The sequence below is a fragment of the Alosa alosa genome, chromosome 21 (assembly GCF_017589495.1).
Source record: "Alosa alosa isolate M-15738 ecotype Scorff River chromosome 21, AALO_Geno_1.1, whole genome shotgun sequence".
Lineage (NCBI taxonomy): Eukaryota > Metazoa > Chordata > Actinopteri > Clupeiformes > Clupeidae > Alosa > Alosa alosa.
In genome coordinates, this window is record NC_063209.1 from 7831767 (window position 1) to 7859427 (window position 27661).

Sequence of the window (27661 nt, forward strand, 5' to 3'; positions counted from 1 at the left end):
TCCGCTAAGGTTGCAACAGCAAACAAAGCCAGTAGCAGTAGCCAGCCTTCTCCCAGCCTTCTCCCAGCCTTCTCCCTGCCTTCTCCCAGCCTTCTCCCTGCCTTCTCCCTGCCTTCTCCCAGCCTTCTCCTAGCCTTCTCCCTGCCTTCTCCCAGCCTTCTCCTAGCCTTCTCCCAGCCTTCTCCCAGCCTTCTCCCAGCCTTCTCCCTGCCTTCTCCCAGCCTTCTCCCAGCCTTCTCCCGCCATTTCTCAGGGACTGAAAAGGAAGAATATTAAGGACATGTGCAGCGTCAACAAGACATATTTCCACCTCGCTTAGTAACTTGTGTCTGTTATTTTGTCATATTGTCATTCTCCTGCAGATGCTCCATTTTCTCAGAGAGACGCCTCCTCATTCACAAACATTCTTTATAGCAATTATGAGGAAAGGATGACAGATACTCGCTCTCTGTGTATGTGTGTGTGTCTGTGTGTGTGTGTGTGTGTGTGTGTGTGTGTGTGTGTATGTGTGTGTCTGTGTGTCTCTCTCTTGACAGGGTCTCCATAGGTAAGGCACGTGGAGGTGTGTTTTGGGAATGTTTGGAGTGTTTGTGCTGAAAATGCCTTTGGTGGTGTCTCTACCTGCTGGGTTTGCTTGTGTGTGTGTGTGTGTGTGTGCATTTCTTTCTTCTTTTTTGACTCTGTGCCTGATTTCACTGCATGTTTAATGCTCCAGATGAGGGGGTTGATGTTGTCATACTTTTTCATGCTTTTTTCCCTGTGTGAGTGTGTTTATCTCTGTGTGGGTGTGTGTGTGTGTCTGTGTTGTGCTTTTGTGCCTGTGTGTGTGTATGTGTGTGTGTTTTGTGCTTGTGTGTGTGTGTGTGTGTTGTGCTTGTGTGCCTCTGTGTGTGTGTGTGTGTGTGTGTGTGTAATCTCTTAGGTATTGTCAACTGTGGATCTCACCCGCTATGACTTCTCTTTGTTGTATATTTGATTATATTTATGTATTTTGGAATATATTGTTTATGCTCCCTCTGTGTGTGTGTGTGTGTGTGTGTGTGTGTGTGTGTGTCTTGGCAAACGTGCGTGTGCTTGTGTGTGTGTGTGTGTGTGTGTGTGTGTGTGTGTGTGTGTGTGTTGGCGTTGGCAAACGTGCTTGTGCGTGTGTGTGTGTGTGTGTGCATGTGGGTACGTGTGTGTGTGGGTGTGCAGTCCCCAGAGTCCAGTCGGTAGTTTACTGCACCTGTTCGGTGTACCCAGAGGAGAACGAGGAGCTGGTGAGCCGAGTGCTGGCAGCAGGACAAGAGGATCAGGACAGACCGCCCTTCAGGTTTGTGTGCGTGCGTGCGTGTGTGTGTCCAGCGTGCACCAAGGCGAAACCATAACTTATGTGATTATAAATGTGCTGCTGTATTGATTCCTATGCACACTAATGCATGGCCAAGAGAATTCCTTCTGTCTGTTGCACATGTGAATGTTGCTATTGACCAGCTGTATGTCGGCACCAGGATGTATGTATTGATAATTTGCAGGCTCATTGATATGATGGAGATTACTGCAATTATGATGATGATTACTGTAATGATGAATGTGTGTGTGTTAAATGCATGCTTGCATTTCAATGAGTGTATGTGTGTGTGTGTGTGTGTGTGCGTGTGTGCGCGTGTGTGTGTGCGCACGTGTGTGTTCCCAGGCCAAACACGGCAGCGCTACCCCAGCAGATGTGCATGGGTGAAGTGGAGGAGGGGCAGGAGAGGGGAAGCAGGTTCTTTAAACTGGAACCCTCAGAGGACAGCAACGGCTGCTTCATCGCTGTGCTGACCAGAGAGGTCACTCATACACACACACACACACACACACACACACACACACATATACACTGACATTAACATAGAACAAACACACACATGCCCAGATATGCACACAGTATTACATCATGTCAAACAACCATATGCTCTGTTACCAGTACACATACACAGATACACACACATAACCAAATAATAACAAAAATAGCCCCCACCCCCCACCACCACTACCATACACACACACACACACACACACACACACACACACACACACACACACACACACACACACACACACACACACCGACTCAGGCCAAGTTCCACATGCCCACTCTGCGAGTCATATAACCGCAGACCCAGCGGCCATTTTACAGTCATATTACCTGATGTCCACCCGTGTTCTTGGCCAGTAATTGCAGTTCAGCGGCTAAACAACATTTCCACTCGAGCGCTCTCCAACTGGTGTAAACTCATTAAAGTTGGAATAACAACAGTCCAAAAAACTCCCACGCGGGTGTGAACACACACACACACACACACACACACACACACACACACACACACACACACACACACACACACTCACGCACACACACACATGCACGGAAGGGCACGCATGAAGGCACACCACCGCCGCACCAAAGCAAAGTCAATTGTAATCATGCCCATCATATAAGGTCCTGCCATATCCCATTAGCGTATGTGTTGGAGCTCCTAGGCTATTATAATACTGCTCAGAGAAGGCTTGTTGTTCTTTTGTGTGTTTGCGTGTGTGTGCATGCGTGTGTGCTTGTGTGTGTGTGTGCGGTGGAGTAGTGTGATAGCATCAGCGAGACGGGGGAACCTTGGAGACTCATTTAGTGGTGAGCCGATAAAGGAGCCGGGCTCTTTTAAAGGAAATTTATTCCCAAGCCTCCCTCTCTCTCTCTCTCACTCACTCTCTCTCCCTCGCACGCTTTCTCTCTCTCTCTCTCTCTCTCTCTCTGGCGCGCACTTGCTCGCGGACGTGGGCTTTTCTCATGGCCTCTTTCCGTCGGTCTCCCAGTGGAGTCGTGCAGTAGATCGAGGCTTTCTGAGCTTTATTAGGGCTACTGTAGCTATGGGAGGGAGGGAGGGGGTGAAGGGGTGAGTGAGTGAGTGAGTGAGTGGGGGTGTTTGAGAGAGAGTGGTAGGGTATGTGTTTGTGGGTGGGTGGGAGGAGAGAGAGAGAGAGAGAGAGAGAGAGAGGCAGAAAGAGTTGTGCAAGAAAGGATGGGGAAGATGAAAGATGGGTGTTTGTGTTTACTGTTTGTCTTTCCCAGAGCCTGCCCATGTTCAAAGCTTTTCGCTTCCAGACTTCCCCTTGAGTCCTGTTCTCTGAGGGTCTGCAGCTGTCTTCCCCCTTTCCTCTCTCTCTCTCTCTTCCTCTTGGGCACCCATTCCCTTTCTTATACATCCCTTCCCCCATCCCTCTCTTCTCTTCTCCTTCTTACTCTTTCTCTCATCTATCATACATCCCTTCTTCTTACACATTTCTCTCCTCTCTTTTTATCTCCTTCAGTCCCTCCCTCCCTTTATCTCTACTTTATCTCTTGTGCACCCTTTCTTGTTCTTGTACATTTCTTTGTAATGTCCTTCTTTCTTTTGTCCTCTCTCTCTCTCTCTCTCTCTCTCTCTCTCTCTCTCTCTCTCTCTCTCTCTCTCTCTGATGTGTTGAGGCGTGTATATCCAGCGTCTAATCCTCCCCGTGGTGAGCTGTAGAGTCCCTCCTCCTGCTCTCTTGTGGCCCAGATAAGTGCCACCGGCTCCATGTGTCCCCCCCCGCCGCGGCGGAGCCCAGCGTGTGTCCCCGAGACAGCCAGCGCCAGCGTGTCCTGCACTGTGCCTCACGTCGCTCACGCCACTCGCCTGTCAGGACGAGCCAGCCTTGGAGACCAGAGGAGGGGAGAGGAGAGGAGAGGGAGGAGAGGAGAGGAGAGGGGAGGAGAGGAGATGAGAGAAGAGGGGAGGAGAGAGTGGGAGGGGGGAGAGGAGAGGGGAGAGGGGAGGAAAAGAGAGGAGAGGAGAGAGGGGGAAGGGGTGATGAGAGACAAAAAGAAAAGGGAAGATAAAGAGGGTTGCTGGGGGCCTGACAAACCCATCAAGCGATAGCTGTGGCTGATTTGGGATGGCAGTCTGGGAGCAGAGGTGGAGAGGTGCAGAGCTGACAAGCTACAGAGAAAGAGAGAGAGAGAGAGGGAGAAAGAGGGAGAAAGAGAGAGAGGGAGGGTGTGAGAAACAGAGAGACAGACAGGCAGGTCTTGAAGACGTCTGCCGCACATCTCAAGCCAGACAGCAGATGATGAGACAGCTGTCTAGCCCAACCTGTGGAATTGAGCCCCATCACCAGACGCGTGACAGACCCACAGGCAGGCAGATGAAAGATTTTGCTAGCGTAGAGTTTTCCACCGTGATGGAGACGTCTGTGTGGACAGGACAGGACAGGACTGGACAGAATGTGTGTGCTTCCTTTCAGTCTGCCAATCTCATTGGCATGACCCTGAGGTCTGCGGGATCTGCTGCTCTCATCGGCATGACCCTGACGTCTGTGTAATCTGTGAGCACTCACCTGGCATGAGAATACAGCATTTGGATACAACACACCTGGATCACAGACCGCACTACACACAGACAGACAGACAGCACTACATATCTAGATGGGCAGACCGTGCTGCACTCAGAAGAGGGGGATCACTCTCACAAGGTGGGACTGGGGAGAGGATGTTGGAGAGAGAACCTTCAGACCAGTGGAGAGGAGGAGGAGGAGGAAGAGGAGGAGGAGGCGGCGGCGGCAGATCTGAGTGTTTGTGAGGTCAAAGAGACGAGCGCCGGGGTCTTCACCCCTTTGAGTTAAGAGGCAAGGACCTTAGATCACATCACAGACAGGAGGTGTGTGTGTGTGTGTGTGTGTGTGTGTGTGTGTGTGTGTGTGTGGGGGGATGGAGAGCATACAGGGAGAAGATGGGGAAGGAGTGGAGAGTGAGCAGGAGAGGCACAGGAGACGCGTTGCAGAGGGAGATGAAAGTACGTCTTGTCTTGGCATGGAGTGATTTGGAAAGTAGAGCAGAGCTGGTTGCCTTCTCTCTTGCGCTGCGTTTGCTTCAACTTCACTGCCATAATATTTCCTTCTCTCTCTCTGTCTGTCTCTCTGTCTTTCTCTCTATCTGTCTCACTTTCTCTCTGTCTGTCTCTCTCTCTCGCTTGCTCTTGTATGTAGGTGTAAACAGGTCTTGAGTCACGACAGCTTAAGTGCTCAGAAATGTTCAGCTTCATGGGCTGATGATGAAATTCTGTTCAGAGCCCAAACATACTCTCTCTCTCATACACACACTTACTTAATTCCCATTCCCCAATCTCACACGCTCACACACAGTCTCTCGCATGCACCTAAACCGTGACCATAACATGCGGCACAGTCTTATTTATAGTTCAGTTACAAAACAACCATTACACAAGCCATCTCACACACACACCTCTGTAGCCTGATATCTCATGGAGACACACTGTCGCACCAGCAAGTGTTATCCATGTCAAGAGCACGCTTCATCTCTCAACCAGTCCTGTTTGGGTGACACTCGGTCAGAGACGCCCCGGGTCCTTGTCTGCATTGTCTGGAGTGAGTGGCCACTCGTATCTGTGCTTTTTGTCTCTCTCTCTCTCTCTCTCTCTCTCTCTCTCTCTCTCTCTGTTTTGTCTCTCTCTCTTGTCAATGAGATAACAACACTTTAACATAGTCTTTACTTACATGATTTTGGTTTTGATTTTCTAATTGGAGTAAGTGTTTGTGACAATACGTCATGATCAATTTGATGTTTGATCGCTGTTTTGGTATGAAGCATCTTTCACGTAATTAATGCGCACTCTAAGTGAAAGTAACCTAAGCCTAGGCCTACAATGCACTCCGTGTCTGTGCAGGTCCGCAATCGATCACATTCTTCAAATGGAGAACAAATTCCTGATCGCTAAACTTTAGTTTTTTATTTTCTGTCAGTTAGCAGTTGATGTAGAAACACCTAGCATAATTTGACTTCAGCAGTGACAAGTCCTGTTGAGAGAGAGAGAGAGATCGCACCTGCAAAGTGGTACTGTGCGCGTGTGTGTCTGCATGGGGTTACGTTCGATTCAAGTCAGAAGTTGGTTCGTCCGGTCCCGCATTCACGCTGCTCCATTATTAGATTAATGTTATCAGACAGCACTGTAAATGTATGCAGGAATTTCTTGCATTATGATGGCTAGGTCTTGAATAAATCATGCGCTATCCTATCTCGCGCTGAAATGTAGGCTACGTCCTGTAAACGTTGGCAAACATGTGGGAATTTGGTGACTGTTTTCTACTGGGCAAGTCCTAAAGATCTACTCGTCGATCGCGATCGACGGGTTGGCGACCACTGCCATACATGATAAGACGTAAACAAGCAGGGAGATAATGAAGATCAGTTCTACTCAAACTACTTGTGCACATAGGCTATGGAAGATTGGTCAAATCTAGGAAGTAGGAAAGTTTAAGTGAATGATGTGAAAGTGAAAGTAAGACATTCGAAAGGCCAATGAAAGTTAAGGTTGCTTTTGGTAGTACAAATATATTCACCACAAAAACTGGTGTTCTAAATAGCGATTCTGTTGTCTTTGAAAGGTTCTCTTATTGACACATTGAACTGCAATTTGGATTAACACCTGCTTTTACAAGGCGGAAGTGTTTAGGCGCAGAATAGAGGTGCGCTTTCAGGAGCAGTCTTTGTACATACTGCGGAATAAATAATTAGGCTCTTTACTCTTCCCTCCCATCTTTTTTTCGCTAAACTCCCACTTTCCCTGGATCCTCCCATGAATGCATATGCATGACATGACAATCTAATCTGCCAGTTTCAGCTCCGTGACAGGCAGTTTATGCTTTTACATCATCGCTGCCTGTTTGTACATACCTGCTTAATGATTTTACTGCGCACAATTGGCGTTAGTACATCTGGCCCTCTATGTTTTTTTTGTCTCTCTCTCTCTCTCTCTCTCTCTCTCTCTCTGTAAGAGTCACACCTCTTGATGCTCACACAACAGAGGTTAAAGATACTGTGTGTTTGTATGTCTAGTGTGATCATGATGTGATCTGTATGTGTGTGTATGTGTATATGTCTAGTGTGATCATGATGTGATCTGTGTGTGTGTATGTGTGTGTGTGTGTGTGTGTATATGTGTGTGTATATGTGTGTGTGTGTGTATGTATATGTGTGTGTGTGTGTGTATATGTGTGTATATATGTGTGTGTGTGTGTGTGTGTGTGTGTGTGTGTGTGTGTGTGTGTATATGTGAGTATATATGTGTGTGTGTGTATGTATATATGTGTGTGTGTGTGTGTGTGTATATGTGTGTATATATGTGTGTGTGTATATGTGTGTATATATGTTTGTGTGTGTGAGGGAAGGATGGCAAGGTATTGGGAGGCGATGGCAGCCGTCATAGCCGCAGGCGGCCCTCCGCTATATTAGAGCCATCCATCAGCTTTACTCGTCCGCTGACAGACATGAGAGGATAATCAAGCCCAAATAACGTCTCTGCAATGGGGGACGCGACACCTCCCACACACACACACACACACACACCCCACACGCAAACATACCTCCACCTCCACATCCCTTTCAATAAACCACACTAATAAAGATTATTGTTGCACTCTTAAGAATCTGCCGTAAAAAGGCAATTAGATGTGTGTGTCGGGAAATATTACCACGCTCCCCGCTAGCTACATATGGGCCCAGTAAAGGTTTTTATGGGGCCATATAAAACTCCCTACAGTATCACACATGCAGTCTTGTGGGATGCATGCATGTGATGCAGCCTCAAACATATTTACAGCAAATAGAAAGAGTGTGATGTGCTCGTTCATGTGCAGCCCTCTGACACCAACCTACGAAAAGCACTTAGCGATGTCTCACAACCTTGTTCATTTCTGGATGCAGATGGACCTTTTGCTGAGGTTTGGCTGACCCTCTCGCTTCGTCGCCACCGAGTGCATTAGATTGGAAGCGTGGCTTGGGTTAGATTAGGAAATGTGGAGTCGTTAGATTAGGAATTGGCGCAGTGACTTGGATGACATTTTGCGGTGAAATCTGTGCTGCAGTGCTTTTGGGTCCCGGTGATAACCGGAGACCTGTGCTGTGTTTTTTATGGCCATTCAGGGAGGAGGTGGGGGGGTGGGGGGTGGGCGAGGGCAGAGCAGAGCAGGAAGTGTTGAATAATTCAGCGCCCCCTGTCTGTGCACGTTAGCGTCAGCAGGGCAAACCCCTCAAGACTGCCAAAGCGTCACACACACGTGCACGCACGCGTACGAACACACACATGGACACCACACACACTCTCTCTCACACACACACACACACACACACACACACACACACACACACACACGCACACACAAACAAACAAACAAACAAACACTAACCCTTAAACCCCCCCCCTCTTAAACTCACAATAACCTGTGTGCGCACGCACGCATGAACACACACACACACACACACACACACACAGAGTGTGTGAATTATTCAGTGTGAGTGTGTGGGCTGTTGCTGAGGCAGCAGGTGACCCAGCAGGGCTGACACTGCCGTGAGTCCACAGGAGAGAGCCTTTACAGTCTCAAAGCAACTCTTAAACACACACACAAACACACACACACACAGTCACACACAATCACACACACCCTCAGAACAAGCTTCCATATGGAAACAAAGCACTGCCGCATTTTGCTTCTTTTTTCTGCCTCGCGTCTGTTCCCAGACCTCTGCTGAGAAATCAGATCAAGGCAATTAGCATGTTAATTAATCAAGAAGAACACGAACACCCAAGGACCCTTGCAAACTTGAAACCCATGTTTAATTTTATCCCACACTTGCTTCACACACACACACACACACACACACACACACACACTCTCTCACTCTTACTCAACCACAAGCGCAAACTGATCCCTCCTCTCTCCCCACCTCCCCGTGCTGTGGTGTTGACTTCCTCTCTGACCTCCACCTCTCCCGTGTCCCCTCTTCTGTTCCGCAGGTGGAGCCGGAGGCGACGGAGACGGCCCAGGAGGTGCTGGCACGCGCCGCCGCCAAGGGCCTGCTGGACGGCATCCAGACCGACCCGCCGCCCAAGAAGGAAAGGCGTGCCCGGCAGCACCACCCCCACCACCGGCCCGGCGGCCCAGCCAACCAGGGCCGCTCCTCCCACCCCCACCCCCACCCGCGGCCTCACGGCTCCGTGAGCAGCCAGTCGGCCGCGATCTCCCGACTTCCTCGCGCCCAGCCAGGCGGAGGCCAGCTTTCTGGCATCCAGCGGTGGGGAATTACGGCAGCAAGAGCGCACTGGCCTCCGGAGGTGAGCTGATGACGTCCCCCCCCCCCCTCCCTCCGCCCCGCTCTCTGACGCCCGCTTTACGTCTCTCGCTCTCTCTTCCTCCCGGCCAATGGGAATAGCCGCTGCTTTTCTGTTGCGTCCTTCAAAGGCACTGATCTATTAAATGAGCCAACTGTTGGAGGCTTGAGCGCATGAAGGATGGGCCCTTTCCTTGGGCACCAAATTGAAGTACAATGTGAAGGAATATTAATGTTCTCGGAGCCCGTGTGAAATCCGCGTGGAACCGGATCATTAATGATGCAATGACTCATGTGACATTGAGCGTTCCTAAGATCCTCTCCTTAGATCCGCGCCTGAGGCAAGACGAACCGTAAGATGTAACGTCTGCTCTTAAGCAAGCAGTAATGGGATGCTAGTGTGTGGGTGTTCTCAGTCCTTGTGAGATTAGTGCCCAATTGTAGATGGAGGAAGGGAAATTTGAAATAGTCTGCTGACTAGAGTGCTTATTTAAAGTACATCTTAGTAAATTGTCAGTGGGTGTCTCTTGTTATTCCTTGTGTGATCAGTGCTTAAAATGAAGGCAGGACAACATCATATTTAAAGGTGCAGAGATTCTAGACCTGTACACGTTTTGTCGAGCTTCTAGTAGTCTATTCTGAGTGCGCACTCAAAAAGTCGGGGGTTTATACATAACCCTGTCTTAAATGGAAAACAAAGTGGCTTGGACCAAGCCGATCGATACGCTGGTCTGGGGCCACAGAAAGGAGGGATGTAAATTGCATTGGTTCTTGAGTTCAAATATCAAATATCAGCAGAATTATGGACCTGCACCTTTAAATGAGACTACTCACTGATTTATAGTCAGTGGTAATAGAACACCATAGTGTGAGTCTCTCTCTCTCTCTCTCTCTCTTTCAGGTAAAATCAAACTCCCGTCCCAGCAGCGGCAGCCTAAAAGTGTCCAACCCAACAGAGGCTCGTCTGGGCCCATGGTGTCCAGCTCCTCACGCAAGCCCATGGGCCGCACCACCAGCACCACAGCCTACTCCAACACCTCCTCAAAGATCTCCTCAAACATCTCCTCCAACACCTCCTCAAACATCTCCTCAAAGATCTCCTCCAACACCTCCTCAAACATCTCCTCCATCACCTCCTCCAACACCTCCTCCATCACCTCCTCCAACACCTCCTCCAAGATCTCCTTCAATACCTCCTCCACCACAAACACCTCCACCTTCACCATCCACCCCAACCGCCTCCTTGCTCTTCCCTCTCCCCCTGCTCCCCCCATGGCCACTGTCCCGCCCAAAGGTCGTCAGGAGGTGCTGCGGCCCATGGCGCTGTTGCTGCCCCCGGCCATCTTCCCCGGCTGCCCTTCCCCCCCTGCCCCCGTGCCCTCCACCAGCTCCCCGTCATGCAGAGCCCGCCGGGTGCGCTCCAACCCGGCGCTGTCCCTCCTGCAGTGGAAGAGCAGCCACCCGTCCATCCCCGCCTCACGCTCCAGTGGCTCCATCCAGGGCATGTACATCCACCCACGCCCCTGGCTCTGAGACTGACACCTTACCCTGTGTGTGTGTGTGTGTGTGTGTGTGTGTGTGTGTGTGTGTGTGTGTGTGTGTGTGTGTGTGTGTTTGTTTGTGTGTGTGTGTGAATGTGCACATGCACACACACACACACACTCATCTGCATTTTGGCTTCGACACGCATATGCACACACATATGTACGCTCATGCACATGATTCAGAAACCCATATACACACACACACAGGGTAACATGTATGTATGTAGCCTTGTTTGTGACTCTGATCCAATTTCACACCCTTATGCACACAGATAGACAAACGCATATGCACATACTGATGAGAAAATATGTAAAAAAGAAAGAAAAAAACAGAAAAAAAAAAACATTGACCAATGCACTCATACAAAAACACATAAAAAGAAACATGGATATTTAGAGAGCATGCCAGTCGATTTTGTAAGCAAATCCATTACCATGCAGTATAATTTAGAACACATTGATTTTTACTGTTTTCTAAGGATATATTTAGATGCCAAACAGTCAACAATATAAAATGCTTTTCTGTCAAGAGCTCTTTGTCTTTCCTAATGACCGAATGAAGTGTCTTCGTACTGACCTTGTCTGCACATCTGATTTTATTTGTGTGGTTTATGAAGAAATACTGCCTGGTGGTAGTATTGGTTAATTTTATACAGCCATTCAATAACTCCCAAAACTAACATTTCCATCAGAGTGCAATTAAATCTTTGAGACATACTTGTCTTTAAATGCCTTTATTCTCACAATGGATTACATTACTATGGTGTAAAAATGAGCAATAACAGAAGAAATGTCAATGTTTTTTTTTTTTTTTTCATATTTTCCTTTGTTTCAGCTGGTCAGTTTGTGAATAAGTTGAGCTTAGTTTGGTTGTAGAAATCACATTCATATTTTTGTTCTCTTAACATACAGGGAGGTTTAAAAGGTGCTTAGACGCGGTAGATAGGAGCTTGCTCTGAATTGGTGAGTGAGGTTGCTCTCCTATAACTGGAGGGGGTGTGGGGGCTAGTCTTCCCCACAGACAGCTGCGTTAGATTGTGTGTGTTTGTGTGTCTGTGTATGTGTGAGATGATGGTGACTCCTTTCGAGGGGTGTGTGTGTGTGTGTGTGTGTGTGTGTGTGGAGGTGAATAGTGACAAATGCGCACACCTTTAAATCTTTACACACACACATATGCAGTAGATTCCTCTTCCTGCTGTTCCCACATTCAGATATATCAAACATATCAATCAATGCCATTCCACGTTGAATCCCAGCGCTGAGAATAGTCTCGGAGCTTCCCTCATCCGAACAGAAAGACTGCAAAAGGGACACAATTGTTCTGCTTTTATGCTTGTTCCTATAGAATAGTCAGTCATTCCTAGTTAGTACAGCGTGAATCATAGCTCTGAGGCGTGTTGGAACGCCTTGATCTTGCCTGTGTACACTTTAGCTTTTTGCTCTCAGCGCGTTTCATCCTCGGTGACATAGTATTAACACAGACAGACACACACACACACTCTCTCTCTCTCTCTCTCTCTCTCTCTCTCTCGCTCACTCACACACACACACACACACACAGATTTATATATATATATTTTAACATGAAGGTGCGCTCCTGCCTGCGTTGACACACAGTATGGCACAAGTAAATGAGGGCACACTGCAGCGCTGGCCCTTGTCCTGCGTCTCAAGAACACACACACACACACACACACCGAGAGAAATCCCACAAGTTCTGGAAAAAGGAAACGGTCACAGGACAGAGTGGTGGAGAGTGACTTTGACTTTGCCGCTGGTCAGAACAGTTGCGCTGCATAGAAGTTCTGGCCGGTCTACAATCCATTGTTCCAGAAACGTCCATGTGGGGCCCTTGGTTTTTGTTCATCGTTTTTTCCTCTCGTTTCGTTGGGGGCGGGCGCGTGTTGGACTTTGGAGCGTGGCTAAAAGACGGGGCATGCTTCAGGCAGCGCGCTGACCACGTGAAGAGGTCAAAGGTGAAAGGCTGTGGAGTAACGGCAACCGTGTGGCAGCTTGTTTTTCTTTTCCTTTTTTTTTTTTTAAATCTTTCACTTTTCTCTCCTTTTTTTTTGTAGTAGTAGTAGATGTCACTCTCAGGGCTGCACAGTCATTTGTTAGTAAGATTATATACATTTAACAGTTTCACATGTGTGTGAGTCCTCATATTTCATCCCCATATTCCCCCCCACCCACTCCGGTCGCGGCTGTGCTGATGGTGGATGGACTGGGCTGGCCAGTGGGCCGCGGTCCAGCCTGTCCTCCTCCCGTTATTGGTTGGGCAGCTCGGGGCTGGGCTTCTTCTGTTTGAGAGTGTCTATGAGGGACTGGACGCCGCGCTTGACGCTGGTGGTGACGCGGCGGGTCACGGAGCCGGGCGGTGGCGGCGAGGAGCAGCCTGCCCTCTGTGTGGGGGAGCGTGCCACCAGACACTTCTGATAGCGCAGCTGCCAAGAGAGGAGAAAGCAGGCAAGAGGAGGTGAGGAGGAGAAGGGTGAACGACACAGTCCGAAAGGATGGGTAGGGTTGCTAACGGCAACATGATAACAAACTGTATTGTGTGATATACTAAATATTACACATGTACTGATAAGAGTTTGGTTCCAAAACGCTATATCCATTTTCAAAAACATTAAAAAGTCATGTAATTTAATTGTGTATTTCAGGTAATATCAATAACATTTCAGTTGTGTTGTTTTAATTGGGTCAAGATAAATCCCACAACAATACCCAACTACAGTTCTATTGAAATTACTTGGAAATGAAAGTGTAAAAATTTTTTTATGAAAATTCATTCAAATAGAGGATATAGCGTTATGGAACCAAACTCTTCAATATTAGTGTGTCCATAGCACATACTGCAGACGGCATAAGGTATACGGCATCAGCTTATTTTAAGCCTCTTGGGCAAAAGCATTTTTGTGGCATTGGTGGAGGTGGGTGTGTATGGGGTCGCTTGGCTGTTGCTCACTCACCACACAGGCAGACTGGACGGCCTCGGACACGCACGCGGCGTTGGGCTCGCACCAGAACACGTGGCACTGGAAGTGCTGGTTGCCCGTGTCCATGATGAAGGCGAAGGTGTGCACGTCGCGGCCCACGCCCATGAAGGACAGGAAACGCACGCGGCATTCCACCAGCACCTCCTCTTCCTCTTCCTGGAAGGTCAAAGGAAAGGGCCATCAGAAACAACACCAAAGTACCTGCTGCTTTACTTTCTAAGGCAATTAAAGCTTAATCAACTCATATTGAGTTGAGAATCATAATGATTTAGGCTGAGGATTTACCAATAGAAATTAAAGTGTGTGGCTAGCCTTAGCTAACTGTTGGTTAACCCTCTCTAGAAGGAATGGAGTTTATTTTTGCTGTTGTTCCTGCTCAGCCTTGCAGTACTCCAACATACACAAACATGACAGATAAAAGTGAGCATCTACCACCCTACGCATCCTTGGCATCCGGTCCTATACATTCCATATGCTGTTGCTAGCTTTAATCTTAGGGTGGCCTAGTTCTATTGCCCAAGCTGTTTCTTCCTCGAAGGCAACTGCCATCCTGTCTATTAAGCGCTGACCAGGGTACTGGGTATTTGCTTTCGAGCCCCACCTGGTTCAAAGTGTTTGCCAGCTCCTTTTGAAGTGCAACCTCTTTTTTTAGGGGAGGGGGGGTGGAGGGATGGATGGATGTCGGGGGAGATGAAAGGAGGCATGCGAGACTACCTTCTCTTTGATGACGCTCACGGTAGCGTCCTCCACATTGAGGATGACGGGCGTCCAGTCCTCTTTCCCAGTCGAGGAGAGCAGGGTGTCGATGGCCCCATTAATCATGTCCATACCTGAGCAGGAGTGGGACAGCGGCGAGAGAGAGAGAGAGAAATGGAGACTGAGAATAACATCACTTGCACTTTATGATGAGGATTCACCCAGGGCAGATAAAGGTATGCATGTAATTTGGGGGGGGGGGGGGGGGGTATGTAAATAGAGCCTATGCTTAATATGTGTAACTAAGGCATTATGCATTGTGTGTGTGTGTGTGTGTGTTTCTTACCTATGGGCCGGATAGCGGATGTTGTTCCCAGGTAGAGCACATGGAACTTCTGTTCCAGTTCTGTCTTTGGTGTGGGGAACTCTACTGAGAGAACAGAAACATCAGAGTACAGCTCACTCATGAAGGATCTAGATCACCATCTGTAACTCTTACACACACACATACCGTACACACAAACATACACATTCTCAAATTCTTAAAAGTCACTTGGCGAACCCAGTGCAACTGCCAGGTGCTCTGTATAAGTTCATATGTATGTAAATTCGCAGAAATATAGGCCTTTCACTAAACTTTAGGAACAAAGGAAACAGCTGTTTGGTGACAGCAAAACATAAAACTGTTTTTGTGTGGGTGTGTGATGAAATGAAGCAGTGAGTGAGAGTGTAAGAGAGAAAGAAAGTGAGTGATTGTGTGTTTGTGTGAAAAAAGTGCTTTTAAAAATCCTAAAATGTGTGTAGCAGCGCTAGTTCAGCAGCACACCCTCTGCCTGAGGGGAGGAAGGAATGAAAACACCGGATCGCTCAGTGTTCTGTATGGGAGAAGGAGGAGAGGAGGAGAGGAGGGGAGGAGAGGAGGAGTGGAGGAGAAGAGAGGAGGAGGAAGGAGGAGGAGGAGGAGAGAGGAGAGGAGGAGAGGAGAGGAGGAGGGAGGAGAGGAAAGGAGGAGGAGAGAGGGAGCAGAGGAGAGGAGCAGAGGAGAGGAGAGGAGAGAGGAGGAGAGGGGGGAGAGGAGAGGAGGAGAGGAGAGGAGAGGAGGAGAGGAGAGGAGCAGAGGAGAGGAGAGAGGAGCAGAGGAGAGGGGAGGAGGGGAGAGCAGAGGAGAGGAGAGAGAGGAGGAGAGGAGAGGAGAGAGGAGCAGAGGAGAGGAGAGGAGAGCAGAGGAGAGGAGAGAGGAGAGGAGGAGGAGGAGAGAGGAGAGGAGGAGGGGAGAGGAGAGAGGAGGAGAGAGGAGGAGGAGAGAGGAGGAGGAGAGGAGAGGAGGAGAGGAGAGGAGGAGCAGAGGAGAGGAGGAGAGGAGAGGAGAGAGGAGGAGCAGAGGAGAGGAGAGCAGAGGGGAGAGGAGAGGAGGAGGAGGAGAGAGGAGAGGAGAGGAGGAGAGGAGGAGGAGAGGAGAGGAGCAGGAGGAGAGGAGGAGAGAGGAGAGGAGAGAGGAGCAGAGGAGAGGGGAGGAGGGGAGAGCAGAGAGAGGAGAGAGGAGCAGAGGAGAGGAGAGGAGAGGAGGAGCAGAGGAGAGGAGCAGAGGAGAGGAGCAGAGGAGAGGAGAGGAGAGAGGAGCAGAGGAGAGGAGAGGAGAGCAGAGGAGAGGAGAGAGGAGAGGAGAGGAGGAGAGAGGAGCAGAGGAGAGGGGAGGAGGGGAGAGCAGAGGAGAGGAGAGAGGAGCAGAGGAGGAGGAGAGAGAGGAGAGAGGAGAGAGGAGCAGAGGAGAGGAGGAGAGAGGAGAGGAGCAGAGGAGAGGAGAGGAGAGGAGAGGAGAGGAGCAGAGGAGAGGAGAGGAGAGGGGAGAGGGAGAAAGAGAATGATAGCGCCTGGCATACACCCATACAGCGAGGTCGATGGAGCTTGCCACTTTTTTCAATTTCCCATAATTCCTTTGATCCCCCGGCAGGGGTGGTGGTTTGGCCGCGCAGCCCGGCACTGTAAAGCTGTCTTAATGGGCTTTTAATGAGGCCGGTCGTGCCTGCGTGCTAAATGCTAATATCGGCCTTTTTTCCCTACACTTCGTGTTGAGTTGGCCCGACTCAGCAGAAAACTGCCTCGTGACTTAAATTATCAAAGAAAATAACGAGAAAGAGGAGGAAATAAACAATCATAATATCAATAAAAAATAACACAACAAAGCAAATGAATAAACATTCCAAAAAAAAGAAATTTTTGGGATGCTGGGGAAAAAGAGATGAAGGAATCGCATAAACACGCCTGATGAAGGAGTCATAAACGCATGAGAACTGTGCTGAGGTCAGCAGTCTGTGGCGCTGTAAGCAGACGCTCTTCTGCACTGCGAGATAACAAAGGAGTCGAGCGCTTATTTATGTACGTGTTCCCACGCACTGCAGCCCCGGAGCACAGAGAGAGAGAGAGAGAGAGAGAGAGAGAGCGAGCCACTGACCAAACGAAAATGTGTCCGAATCATGGACATAAAGTCTCGCAAATGAAAAGGGTTGTGTTTGTGTGTGTTTGTGTGTGTTTGTGTGTGGTTGTGTGTGTTTGTGTGTGTTTGTGGGGGGTGGGGGGGCAGAGTGTTACTGGAAATAATAAAACATGACTAGACAGCCCAGACAGCTCCCATGCTGGGAGATGCTGCTGGCTTTGAGATTAGAATGTGAAGGGATGTGTGTTCATGTGTGTGTGTGTGTACATGTGTGTGTGTGTGTGTGAGAGAGAGAGGCCATGTATGTATGTGTGTTTGACAGTGAGAGACAGACAGACAGAAAGAGGATGGGTGCTGGTGTTTTCCTACCTTGGAGGGGCACGTCAGTGCTGGAGTTGGAGGAGCTGCCTGCTACAGCTTTGGCATTCTTCCTTTCAGCCATAATCTGGTGAGGAGCAGGAGACTTTAACTTTTGTTTTACAAACAGAAATTACATCTTGTTTTGACATGAATATTTTGAGATACAGAGTACATGGATGGTCTTGGCCTTCTAAATGGTCTTCTAAAGACCACCATGTCTTTGACATTGTGTTACAGTATCTTCGCCTGGGCTGACGTAAAACAGTCACTGGGGTAAAGACCAGCCCGCAGCGGTCAGTCAGAAACCACGGGTGCACCATGAAACACAAACACACACGTCCTTTCATTTAAGAATCAAATGTGTTTCACTTTTCTGCCAACTTTCCTCTCTTGTCCCACTGTTTGTTTTGTTTCTCCTGCTCTCTCCTTTACACTCTAATTTTCACTTTTTCCCTCTATCTTTCTTCCGCACTCTCACTTTGTTCTCTCTCTTACTTTCTCTCTCTGTTCCTTCTCATTTCCCTCCCTCTTTATCTCTCTCTATTCTCTCTTTCCTCCCACTCACTCTCTCTGTACCTCTCTCTGCTCTCTCCCTCTCTCTCTCTCCCCTCTCTCTCTCTCTCTCTCTCTCTCTCTCCCTGTCTCAGCACACTGCAGTAGATGAGTGGTGGTAGGGGCTGAATGCTCTGCGGCAGCTCCAGTGTGTGTGGCTGGGCCTCTTGATTAATAGTGAAGGCTTAGATCAGATCAGGCCTGTCGTTAATCAAAGGCTTTTGTGGCCAGTTCTGATGATGCTGCACTCGGGCACTATGGGATGTCACATTGTAACGTCCACAGCACCCAGGCCGCCCTGACCAGTGTGGAGGCCTGATCGCAGGTGCATTGCATGTACACACACACAAGGTTTCTATCGAAAATTTGGTCACACAGCCTACCTCAGGCTAAATGACAGTTCCTATGACTTCACATGAAAAACACACACACACACACACACATATTTTCTCACTCTCTCTGTCACACTCACTCATTCTCTCCCTCTCTTTCACACACACACACACACACACACACAACAGCCTAAGCTGCTTCTCTGAACCCCATCTGAGCCTCTTAAGGATGAGCCAAATTTTTGTTATCTTCTCCTGACGCAGGCATTCGCTCACTCTAACACACACACACACACACACACACACACACACAAACAGGCAGTCTTAAAAAATAGATTCAGGCTTTAAAATGCCCATATGTTATTCTGAATATGCTAATTCCCTAATGAGCAGCTAGAACAAAGCTTACCAATTTGCTGCCACAGTAGGCCCTAACACAAACGGGGGGTTTTAATGTCCTGGCAAAATTTTCATAAAAAAACAAACACAAAACAGAAGGTTAAGCCTCCCTGTCGCGCCACGTGACCCAACACAATGTTTACACTAACTCGAGATTACGCAGTTCAAAGCATGCGCCTCGGGTAATCATGCCCAGGCCATCGGGCGGATATTTCATGAATGATCCCGACACCTAAGCCAAACACAGACAGGAGTTTTACGGGGTGAGTCAGTGTGAGTTGGCCCACGCTAATTCGCTGTGGAGCTGCCGAAGGAGTCTGGTAAGGTGAGATCCAAAGGCTCCTTTTTTTTTCCCCATCCACCACCACTACAACAACAGAAGCACACCACACACACGCACACAACTCTCAAATCACACAACTAACCCATTCCTACCCAGCCTGGCGGCACTTCTGTAAAGTGAGCTTAAGTGCCTAAGTAGATGGGGGTATGCATGGATGACTGAGAGTTGAATCTGCAGCCTGGAGGCGGCCATGCTTAATGCCCAATGGATTGGCTGCCTAATCACAACCGCTCTCATTTTCTTTTCATGTTCCAGGCGACTGTTTGACATACATGTAACAACCCTAAAATATGACCATTCCATCTCGTCAGATGTACCTATAATGCTACACAGTGATGGAGGCTGAAGGTCTGGTCTGACTCAGGTTGCCACTTCTAGTGCAGAGTCAGAATTTTCAACTTCCAGCGCTATTTCTCTCTATTGTTGAGGCTAGTCTTCTGAGAGCTGCCGCTGGGGCAAAATGCCAGGCGTGGATGGGACCTTGGAGCAGATTCGATGGAGGCTGGTGGCCAGTTGATTCGCAGGGCGCCACATCGACCACGTGGCATTTCAGAACGCCACAGTTCTTGTCTCCTCACACGTGACGAAAAAATCTCTGCAACCAGAGAGAGGGAGGAGGGAGGGAGAGAGAGAGAGAGGGAGGGATAGAGAGAGAAAAAAACTTGTGTAAGACAGACCTAAGGAACACCTGTGCTGATGAAGCACTGAATGGAGTTCCACACAAATAGAGTTCCAAGAGGGGGAATATCAATGAGGCTGGTGTAGTATTAGGGAGACAAAGGCACAAACAGCTTCTTCAGGCAGTTTTGAAAGGAAAGACATTATGACTAAGGCATATCAGTGTAAACATCAACCTGGAGATGAAATTAGACAGGTTAGACTGGGGTAAAGCTGACACACACACACATTATTTAGGGCTGACATTCAATCTCAAGCACACACACACACACACACACACACAAACAGGCAGTCTTAAAATAGATTCAGGGCTTTTAAAATCCCAGCATATGTTATTCTGAATATGCTAATTCCCAATGAGCAGCGCAACAAAGCGCACCACCCTGCTGCCACAGTAGGCCCCCACACAAACGGGGCTGCCGAATGTGTCCTGGCAAAATTTTCATAAAAAAAAACAAACACAAAAACAGAAGGTTAAGCCTCCTGTCTGCGCGCCGCACCCAACACAATGTTTACACGAACTCGGGAGATTACGGCAGTTCAAAGCATGCGCCTCTGCAATCGATGCCCAGGCCATCGGCGGATATTTCATGAATGATCCGGAGCACCTAAGCCAAACACAGACAGGAGTTTTACGGGGGTGAGTCAGTGTGAGTTGGCCCACGCAATCTCGCTGTGGAGCTGCCGAACGGGAGTCTGGCAAGGTGAGATCCAAAGGCCTTTTTCCCCATCCACCACCACTACAACAACAGAAGCACACCACACACACGCACACAAACTCCTCAAATCACACAACCAACCCATCTCCTACCCAGCCTGGCGGCACTTCTGTAAAGTGAGCGTGGTGTGCCTAAGTAGATGGGGGTGGGCGTGTGCATGGATGACTGAGAGTTGAATTGCTAGCCTGGAGGCGGCCATGCTTAATGTCTAATGGATTGGGCTGTGTCTAATCACAACCGTCTCATTTTCTTTCGCTGTCTCCAGGCGACTGTTTGACATACATGTACATTCCCTAAAAATATGACCGCCATTCCACCCTGCCGTATGTACCTATAATGCTACACAGTGATGGAGGCTGAAGGTCTGGTCTGACCTTGTGTTGCCACTTTAGTGCAGAGTCAGAATTTTCAACTTCCAGCTCATTTCTCTCTCTATTGTTGGAGTGCTAGTCTTCTGAGAGCTGCCGTCTGGGGGGCACGCGTGCGTGCGTGGACTGACCTTGGAGCAGATTCGATGGAGGCTGGTGGCGATGGATTCGGCAGGGGCGTCACATCGGAATACGTGGCATTTCAGAACGCGCGTGTTCTTGTCTCTCGCCACGTACGCAAAATCTCTGCAACCAGAGAGAGGGAGGGAGGGAGGGAGAGAGAGAGAGAGAGAGGGAGGGATAGAGAGAGAGAAAAAAAACTTGTGTAAGACAGACCCAAGGAACACCTGTGCTGATGAAGCACTGAATGGAGTTCCACACAAATAGAGTTCCAAGAGGGGAATATCAATGAGGCTGGTGTAGCATTAGGGAGACAAAGGCACAAACAGCTTCTTCAGGCAGTTTTGAAAGGAAAGACATTATGACTGCGTACATCAGTGTAAAACATCAACCTGGAGATGAAATTAGACAGGTTAGACTGGGGTAAGCTGACACACACACACACATTTAGGCTGACATTCAATCTCAAGCACACACACACACACACACACACACACAGGCACGGACAGACAGGCACACACACACACATCAGTGCAGGTCAGTGCTGAATTGGGGGGTGTACTGCCCTTGTACACACACACCTTTAGGCTGGCATGCACGCTCTGTGAAATGTGTGTCAAGATGAATCAGAGCGCCAGATGCCTTTGAGGACTTGACTGAGCTGAAGTATGAAGCAACACAGAGCAAATATCACACGAAAACACCGAAGAGTAGACCTCTAGTCTAGTAACAGCACTGGTCTAAACAGAACACGGAAAACACAGAAGAGTAGAACAGCACTGGTCTAAACAGAACACGGAAAACACCGAAGAGTAGAACAGCACTGGTCTAAACAGAACACGGAAAACACAGAAGAGTAGAACAGCACTGGTCTAAACAGAACAGAGAAAAAGGATAAGAAACAGTATGGCGGTACAGTTTGACAAAGTACCCCCCCCCCTTTGTCCTCTCATATTAACTCATATCTTCTTCTCATCCCTAAACAACTCCACTTTTATAGTTATGACTCTCCTCCTCTCTTTCATTCAAACTCCCTCCCTCTCTCTCTCCTTCTCTATTTATGACTCAATTATCCGCGCTGTCTCCGATGCTTAATTGTGCAAACACAGTTTTGGGTCGATAGCACTGCGATGCTGCCGATCACATGAAAATGGGTTCATGCGGGCTTGTGTATGCATACGCATGCCCGGGCATGCATCTGTGTCTGGATTGTGTGTGTGTGTGTGTGTGTGTGTGTGTCTGCGTGTGTGTGTGTGTGTGTGTGTGTGTGTGTGTGTGTGTGTCAGGGCACAGGAAAGAGACTGTTTTGCAGTCCGCTCAGGACTGCCCTGCTCCCGCTCCATAGTCCGTGCCAGCGACCCGTCCCTGTGCTGAATTGAGCCCTTGAGAGCCAGCGAGCCGCACGTGCACGACTCCTAACATCCGCCCCACAGGAGAACGTCTCACTAACACAATGTAGCAAGTCACCCACAGCAAACCCCAAAGTCTCCCCCTCAACTCCACAAACACTCATCAGATAAAAAAAACGTCTTTTTAGTTTTCTCTCCTGACAGGAGTTCCAGAGGGGGGAGCAGCAGGAGAGAGAGAGAGAGAGAGAGAGAGAGAGAAAGCAGTAGGGAGAGGTGTGAAATGGCGTCCAGCCATTCAACGGCTGCGGGAAAGAGCAGAGGAGGCCTGCAGCGACACCTCAGAGAGAGAGAGAGAGAGTGAGAGAGAGGTGGGAGGGAGTGAGAGAAAGAATTGACAGCCAGACAGGGGGCAATAGAGAACATGGAGGCAATAGATAACTCTGAGAGAGAAAAAGAGAAAGAGAGAGAGAGAGAGAGGGAAAAAGAGAGGGAGTGTGTGAGAGAGTGAGGGAGGATTGACAGTCAGACAGGGGGCAATACGGAACATGAAACTATGATTACTGAGCAAATGGGGCCGGCATCAGGAGAAGCGTTTTATGGCACACCATGGAGAGGCGGAGAGAGGGAGTGAACGGGACTGAGAGGGAGGAAGAGAATGAACAAAGGAAAGGAGGGATAGAGAGCCATTTATGAGGGAGGATGGAGAAAGAGAGAGAGAGAGACATACCTGCTCCAGGCCACTGCAATCACACAACTCAATACACACACACGCACACACACACTGTCCCACACACACACTTTCTCTTTCTCTCTTTTTCTCACATGCAAAGCTAACCTTCCATGTGAATGAAGACCTTAGCCCTGTTTGCTTTCCATTACTGCAGCCTATCTCAGTTGCCAAAACTCATTAATGTACAACGCACCATGAGTGTTTGTCAAACAGAATGTGCACACACACGCACACACACACATCTGTGTGTGGCTCAGTCAGCTTATACTCCTACACTACTTAGCCAGCACCTCTAAGCCATGCATCTTACATTTCTATCTTTCTATCTCTCCCTCTCTCTCTCTCTCTCCCTCCTTCTCTCCCCCTCTCTCTCTCTCTCTCTCTCTCTCCGTCTGCCAGTTTGAAAGGTAGCAGAGGCAGCAGCAGCAGTAGAAGTCCCATGTCACTTCCCTCCCATCAAACCCCATTAGTCCTCTGTGCTGTAATGTGATGAAAGATTCATCCAAGCGCAGCTTCAGAGGAGCCCAGGCTGAGGGCACTGCACTGGCCCTGAGCACCGAGCAGAGCAGAGCAGAGGAGAGCACTCCGCTCCAGTCCTGTCTGTCCTCCACACACGCGGCCAGACAGCCAGCTAGCACGCAACGCTCACACACACTCACAGGCTTTTAGGGGTGTGTGTGTATGTGTGGGTGTGTGGGGGGTAATGGCCTGCCAATCTCACAGGGACAAAAACAAAGGAATTAAAAATTGAGCTGCTGTTCTGGAGGGATGTGTGTGTGTGTGTGTGTGTGTGTGTGTGTGTGTGTGTGTGTGTGTGTGTGTGTGTGTGTGTGTGTACAATAGATCTTTTTCAGACTAACAGAACACAGAAGCCAACCCAAAATCAAATCCCCCACTCTATAAAGTGTGTGTGTGTGTGTGTGTGAAGGACAACTCAACTGTCTCCTACACTGCTCCTTTCTCCTCCCTGGCTAAGAGTAAGTGTCACGCTCATGCTGAGTCCTGTAACCACATCCCCACCACCGGCACCATTTCTGTCTCTATCACTCTCTCTCTTCTTCTTTCTGTCTCTTTTCTTCTCCCCCTGTCTCTATCCCTCTCTCCCCTGTCCCTCTCCCATCTGTCTCTATCCCTCTCTCTATCTGTATCCCTCTCTCTCTATCTCTATCCCTCTCTCTCTCTCCCTCCCTTGGTGTCCTCTCTGTCCACAGCTCCATCAGTGTCCCCTGATGTGCCTCATGGTCAGCTTGTGTTTATTGGGCTTTATTGCTCCCCTCTGGCTGCCCTGCAGTAGATTAAGATGCTGTTAGTGCTGCCCTGCTCTGTGTGTGTGTGTGTGTGTGTGTGTGTGTGTGTGTGAACGCACACGTGCCAGAGTCATCCAGGTAATGAAACTCTCCCATCTCTATCTCTCTTTCTCTCTCTCTCTCTCTCTCTTTCTCCCTGACACACCCTCCTCTCTCTACCTTCTATCTCTATCTTCTCTTTCACACTCTGTCTCCCTCTATCTCTCCATCTTCTCTCTCTCTCTCTCTCTCACATACACACACACACACACACACACACACACACACACACACACTTGCCACACACACACCTTACACACACTTTTCAGCACACTCACACACACACACACACACACGCACAGGGATGGACGATCCAGAAGGAGCCGTGGATTTGAACCAGGCAGGGTGTGGCATGAACAGAGAAAACTGAAGGCTGGTTCTGGCTTTATGACTGTTGATTATGTTGCAATGCTTTTACACTTCAGAGTACCAATATAATTTTTTTTCCACTGATCACCAAATGGCATGGAGTTAATGGCTTGAATGGAAAAGGGATTAAAATGAAAGAATAGGACTTGATTAAGGGCCATTTGGAAAGCACTTAGGACCTATATTTTTGAAATAAAAGAGGTCGAAATGGAGGGGAATAAAACAGAACACAGAAAACGAGAACAAAAAAAATCCCAATTTCCCTTCATTGCTTCACCTTTGTACTTGCGCCCCTGCTGCCCTGTTGAAAGACCACCTGCCTTGAGTGAATCACCAGTCATTAACTTGTAGGCCCCCTCCCCATTTTTACCTTCCGTCTCTTACCTATTCCTTCTCTGTCTCTCACCCTCACAAATGAGTCACATTTTGCTGCGTGTGTGATCATTAATGCGGCCAATTAGGGCCATGACTGATGGGCATGTGAGCCTTTTCCCTGCCTCCTCTCTTCTCCTTCCAATGAAGCCAGCTCGGTGCTTTCAGCACCTCCGCGGGATTGACTTGGCCATGTTTTTTTATTCTTATTTCTGGCTTCCTTTCCTTCATGGTTCCCCCTCGGGTTTTTTTTTTTAATGGTTTTCAGCTTGTTTGTTTTCTGTTCTCTTCCAATTGGCAGCGGACGAGAGAAGTGTCTTTCTGAAGGAGAGGCGCGCCGTGCCAAAGCTGAATGGCGTCTGATGCTCTGGATGGTCATTTGATTCAGTGGTAAACTCTGTGGTGGTGAGTGTGTGTGCAGAGAGAGGCATTTTCACTGGGCGGCACTAAAAGCTTTAATCTCACTCTGGGCTTGTATGGAGTGTGGGTTGTGTTGTGTTGTGTTGTTGTGTTGTGTTGTGTTGTATGTGTGTGTGTGTGTGTGTGTGTGTGTGTGTGAGAGAGAGTGTTAGAGAGTGGCCCACATTGCTGCTGCAACTAATCAAAGGCAGTAATCATTCATCAGAGGCCTGCGAGATGCAGATCTTTCCCTCTCTCCATCTGTCATGCTGTAAAAACACACACACACACACACACACACAGACAGAGACACACTTTGGTACGGCTTTTTATCGTAGACATCTTCCCCAGACAGACGTCTCTGCAGAAAAGCAAAGTGGCACATGCAAATGATATGCAAATCTCACCGCATATGTAAACCAAAATTATTCAAATAGCAGGCGTTCCTGCCGCCTTCTGAGACACAGAACGACAGGATGCTGGACACAGGTGTTGGTGTGTGTGTGTGTGTGTGTGTGTGTGTGTGGGTGTTTGTGTGTTTGTGCTGGGGGTGTTTGCGATGCGCTGCAAATCGATCAAAACCCTTTAGCATCACTTGGTGTGCGTCTAATTTGTTAGTTTTATTACGATCTGAGAAAACCAATGCCACCTGCGCCTCTCAAACACGTGGTGGTGGTGGAGTGGTGAAGCCAGAAACAAACACGCTTGAGGAAGTTGAAGGGACCACCAGTGAAAGTGAGAGTGGATAAGTATTAAGAGTGTCTGGGGTGTCTCATCCTTTATTCCCTGCTAACAGCCAAACGAACAGCTTCTCGGCCCGACAAAAAAAAAATCTTGAGGCGAGGGAAAAGCAACGAGGAAATAAAAATGGCTCCAGTAAATTAGTCATGGCCAGAAACCATTAGGCTAATGCTTGTGCTTAATTACCTCCACGCGGTCGTAAAGTTGTTTACAGCAATGATACACGCTCCAGAGCTGTCTCTCTCCCCGCCACGGAGTCATAAGCCAGGCCAGGAGGCACGCGGGCTCACTTCATCATCCAGGACTACGTTTCCCAGAAGTCCGCACTCCATCATCCACACTCACACAAACACAGGGCTTTAGGTTACTGAAGCGATACTCAGCTCTAGTCAATGTAGTAAAAAGAGGAGGTGAAAAATGATGTGTTCGCCGCACGTTTAAATCAGGGGGAAGTGTTTTGCTATCACGCTAACAATTACGGTCTCACGCATCTCTCTGTGCCATAATCTAACACGCCAGTTCACTATCGACTCCACTAACAACAGCGTGGGCCATTTAAACGGCCCTTATTGATGAAAGATGGAGATGAAATGATCAAAGGCAACAAAGATGAAACAAAGTATCGATACAGGATAGGTCTTCACTGTACGCACACAGGCATGCAAACTGACCCAGAGAGTAGAACGTGAGTGAGTGAGTGAGTGTGAGCGAGTGAAGGAGGGAAAGAGAGAAAGAGATAGAGGAGAGAAGAGAGGAGACACGAATGAAAGCTGAGCAGGCAGACTGGCCCAGCATGGGGTCTTGGGTGACCGACTGCTGGCTGGCATCATGTATTAAACAGCGACAGGAGGAGGAGGAGGAAGGAGAAGAGAGAGAGAGAGAGGGGGGGGGGGGTTGTGTGGATGGCAGGGAAAGGGTAAATGGATGTGGGGGGATATCAGCACAGAGCACTTAATTCACAGGCCAGTGCTCAGCGCTGGGTGTCACATTAACTAGTAATGCTCGTTCATTTATGCATCAAACTGGATGCCTAAGTGATCTACCCCAGACATAGCCAGTGCACTGGAGCGGTCATCAGTGTGGGCGTGTGTGTGTGTGTGGGTGGGTGGGAAAGAATGGACACACACACACACACACACACACACACACACACACACTTCTTGCATTATTCAGAAATCTCCAACCTATGGACATGAAGTACCACTTGTCAAGCAAACAAGCAAGTCGAATAGTGTGTGTGTGTGTGTGTGTGTGTGTGTGTGTGTGTGTGTGTGTGTGTGTGTGTGTGTGTGTGTGATAGAGAGGGAACTGGAGACAGAGACGGAGAGGAGGAATTGAGTGGAGGCTGGATGTGGAGAGAGGGAAGGAGGGAGACCCAGACAGGCAACTAATGAGCGGTCAGGAGAGAGCAATCTGTCAGAGTGGGATTCTACCAGGTAAAGCCTGGCCACTTTAATTAGAAAGAGAGGGAAAGAGAGAGGGGGAGGGAGGGAGAGAGATAGGGAGGGAGGGAATGATAGAGAGAGGGAGAGATGGAGAGAGAGAGAGGGGGAGGGATGGAGAGAGGGTGCTACAAGGAAGAAGAGTGTGAGATGGGAAAAAGAGGAGGATAGAGCGGTGTTGGGGAATAGAAAAAAAGAGTGATGTGGCA

General features: G+C 48.8%; 2 protein-coding genes across 6 annotated transcripts in view; one reads left to right on the top strand and one right to left on the bottom strand.

The window, feature by feature from the left end:
• Positions 1–10693, top strand: part of LOC125286831 (putative methyltransferase NSUN7) — a 33723-nt gene extending 23030 nt beyond the window's left edge. Inside the window, exons 11-15 of the mRNA XM_048232141.1 lie at positions 1195–1312; positions 1676–1811; positions 8847–9084; positions 9123–9164; positions 10062–10693. Of these exons, the coding sequence (XP_048088098.1) occupies positions 1195–1312; positions 1676–1811; positions 8847–9084; positions 9123–9164; positions 10062–10693 (1166 nt within the window). The remainder of the gene's footprint in view (positions 1–1194; positions 1313–1675; positions 1812–8846; positions 9085–9122; positions 9165–10061) is intronic.
• Positions 10694–11422: 729 nt separating this feature from the next.
• The window catches only part of LOC125286607 (amyloid beta precursor protein binding family B member 2-like), a 37440-nt gene continuing 21201 nt past the window's right edge, over positions 11423–27661 (bottom strand). For 2 of the 5 annotated variants that reach the window (XM_048231807.1, XM_048231810.1), the window contains 6 exons: positions 20716–20830; positions 17203–17278; positions 14746–14829; positions 14418–14533; positions 13677–13859; positions 11423–13148 (listed from right to left, as the gene is read on the bottom strand). In XM_048231807.1, the coding sequence (XP_048087764.1) occupies positions 12972–13148; positions 13677–13859; positions 14418–14533; positions 14746–14829; positions 17203–17278; positions 20716–20830 (751 nt within the window). In that variant the 3' untranslated portion in view covers positions 11423–12971. Of the gene's footprint in view, positions 13149–13676; positions 13860–14417; positions 14534–14745; positions 14830–17202; positions 17279–19299; positions 19324–20715; positions 20831–27661 lie in introns of those variants that run through there. The other 3 variants (XM_048231808.1, XM_048231809.1, XM_048231811.1) reach the window with 3 other exon arrangements.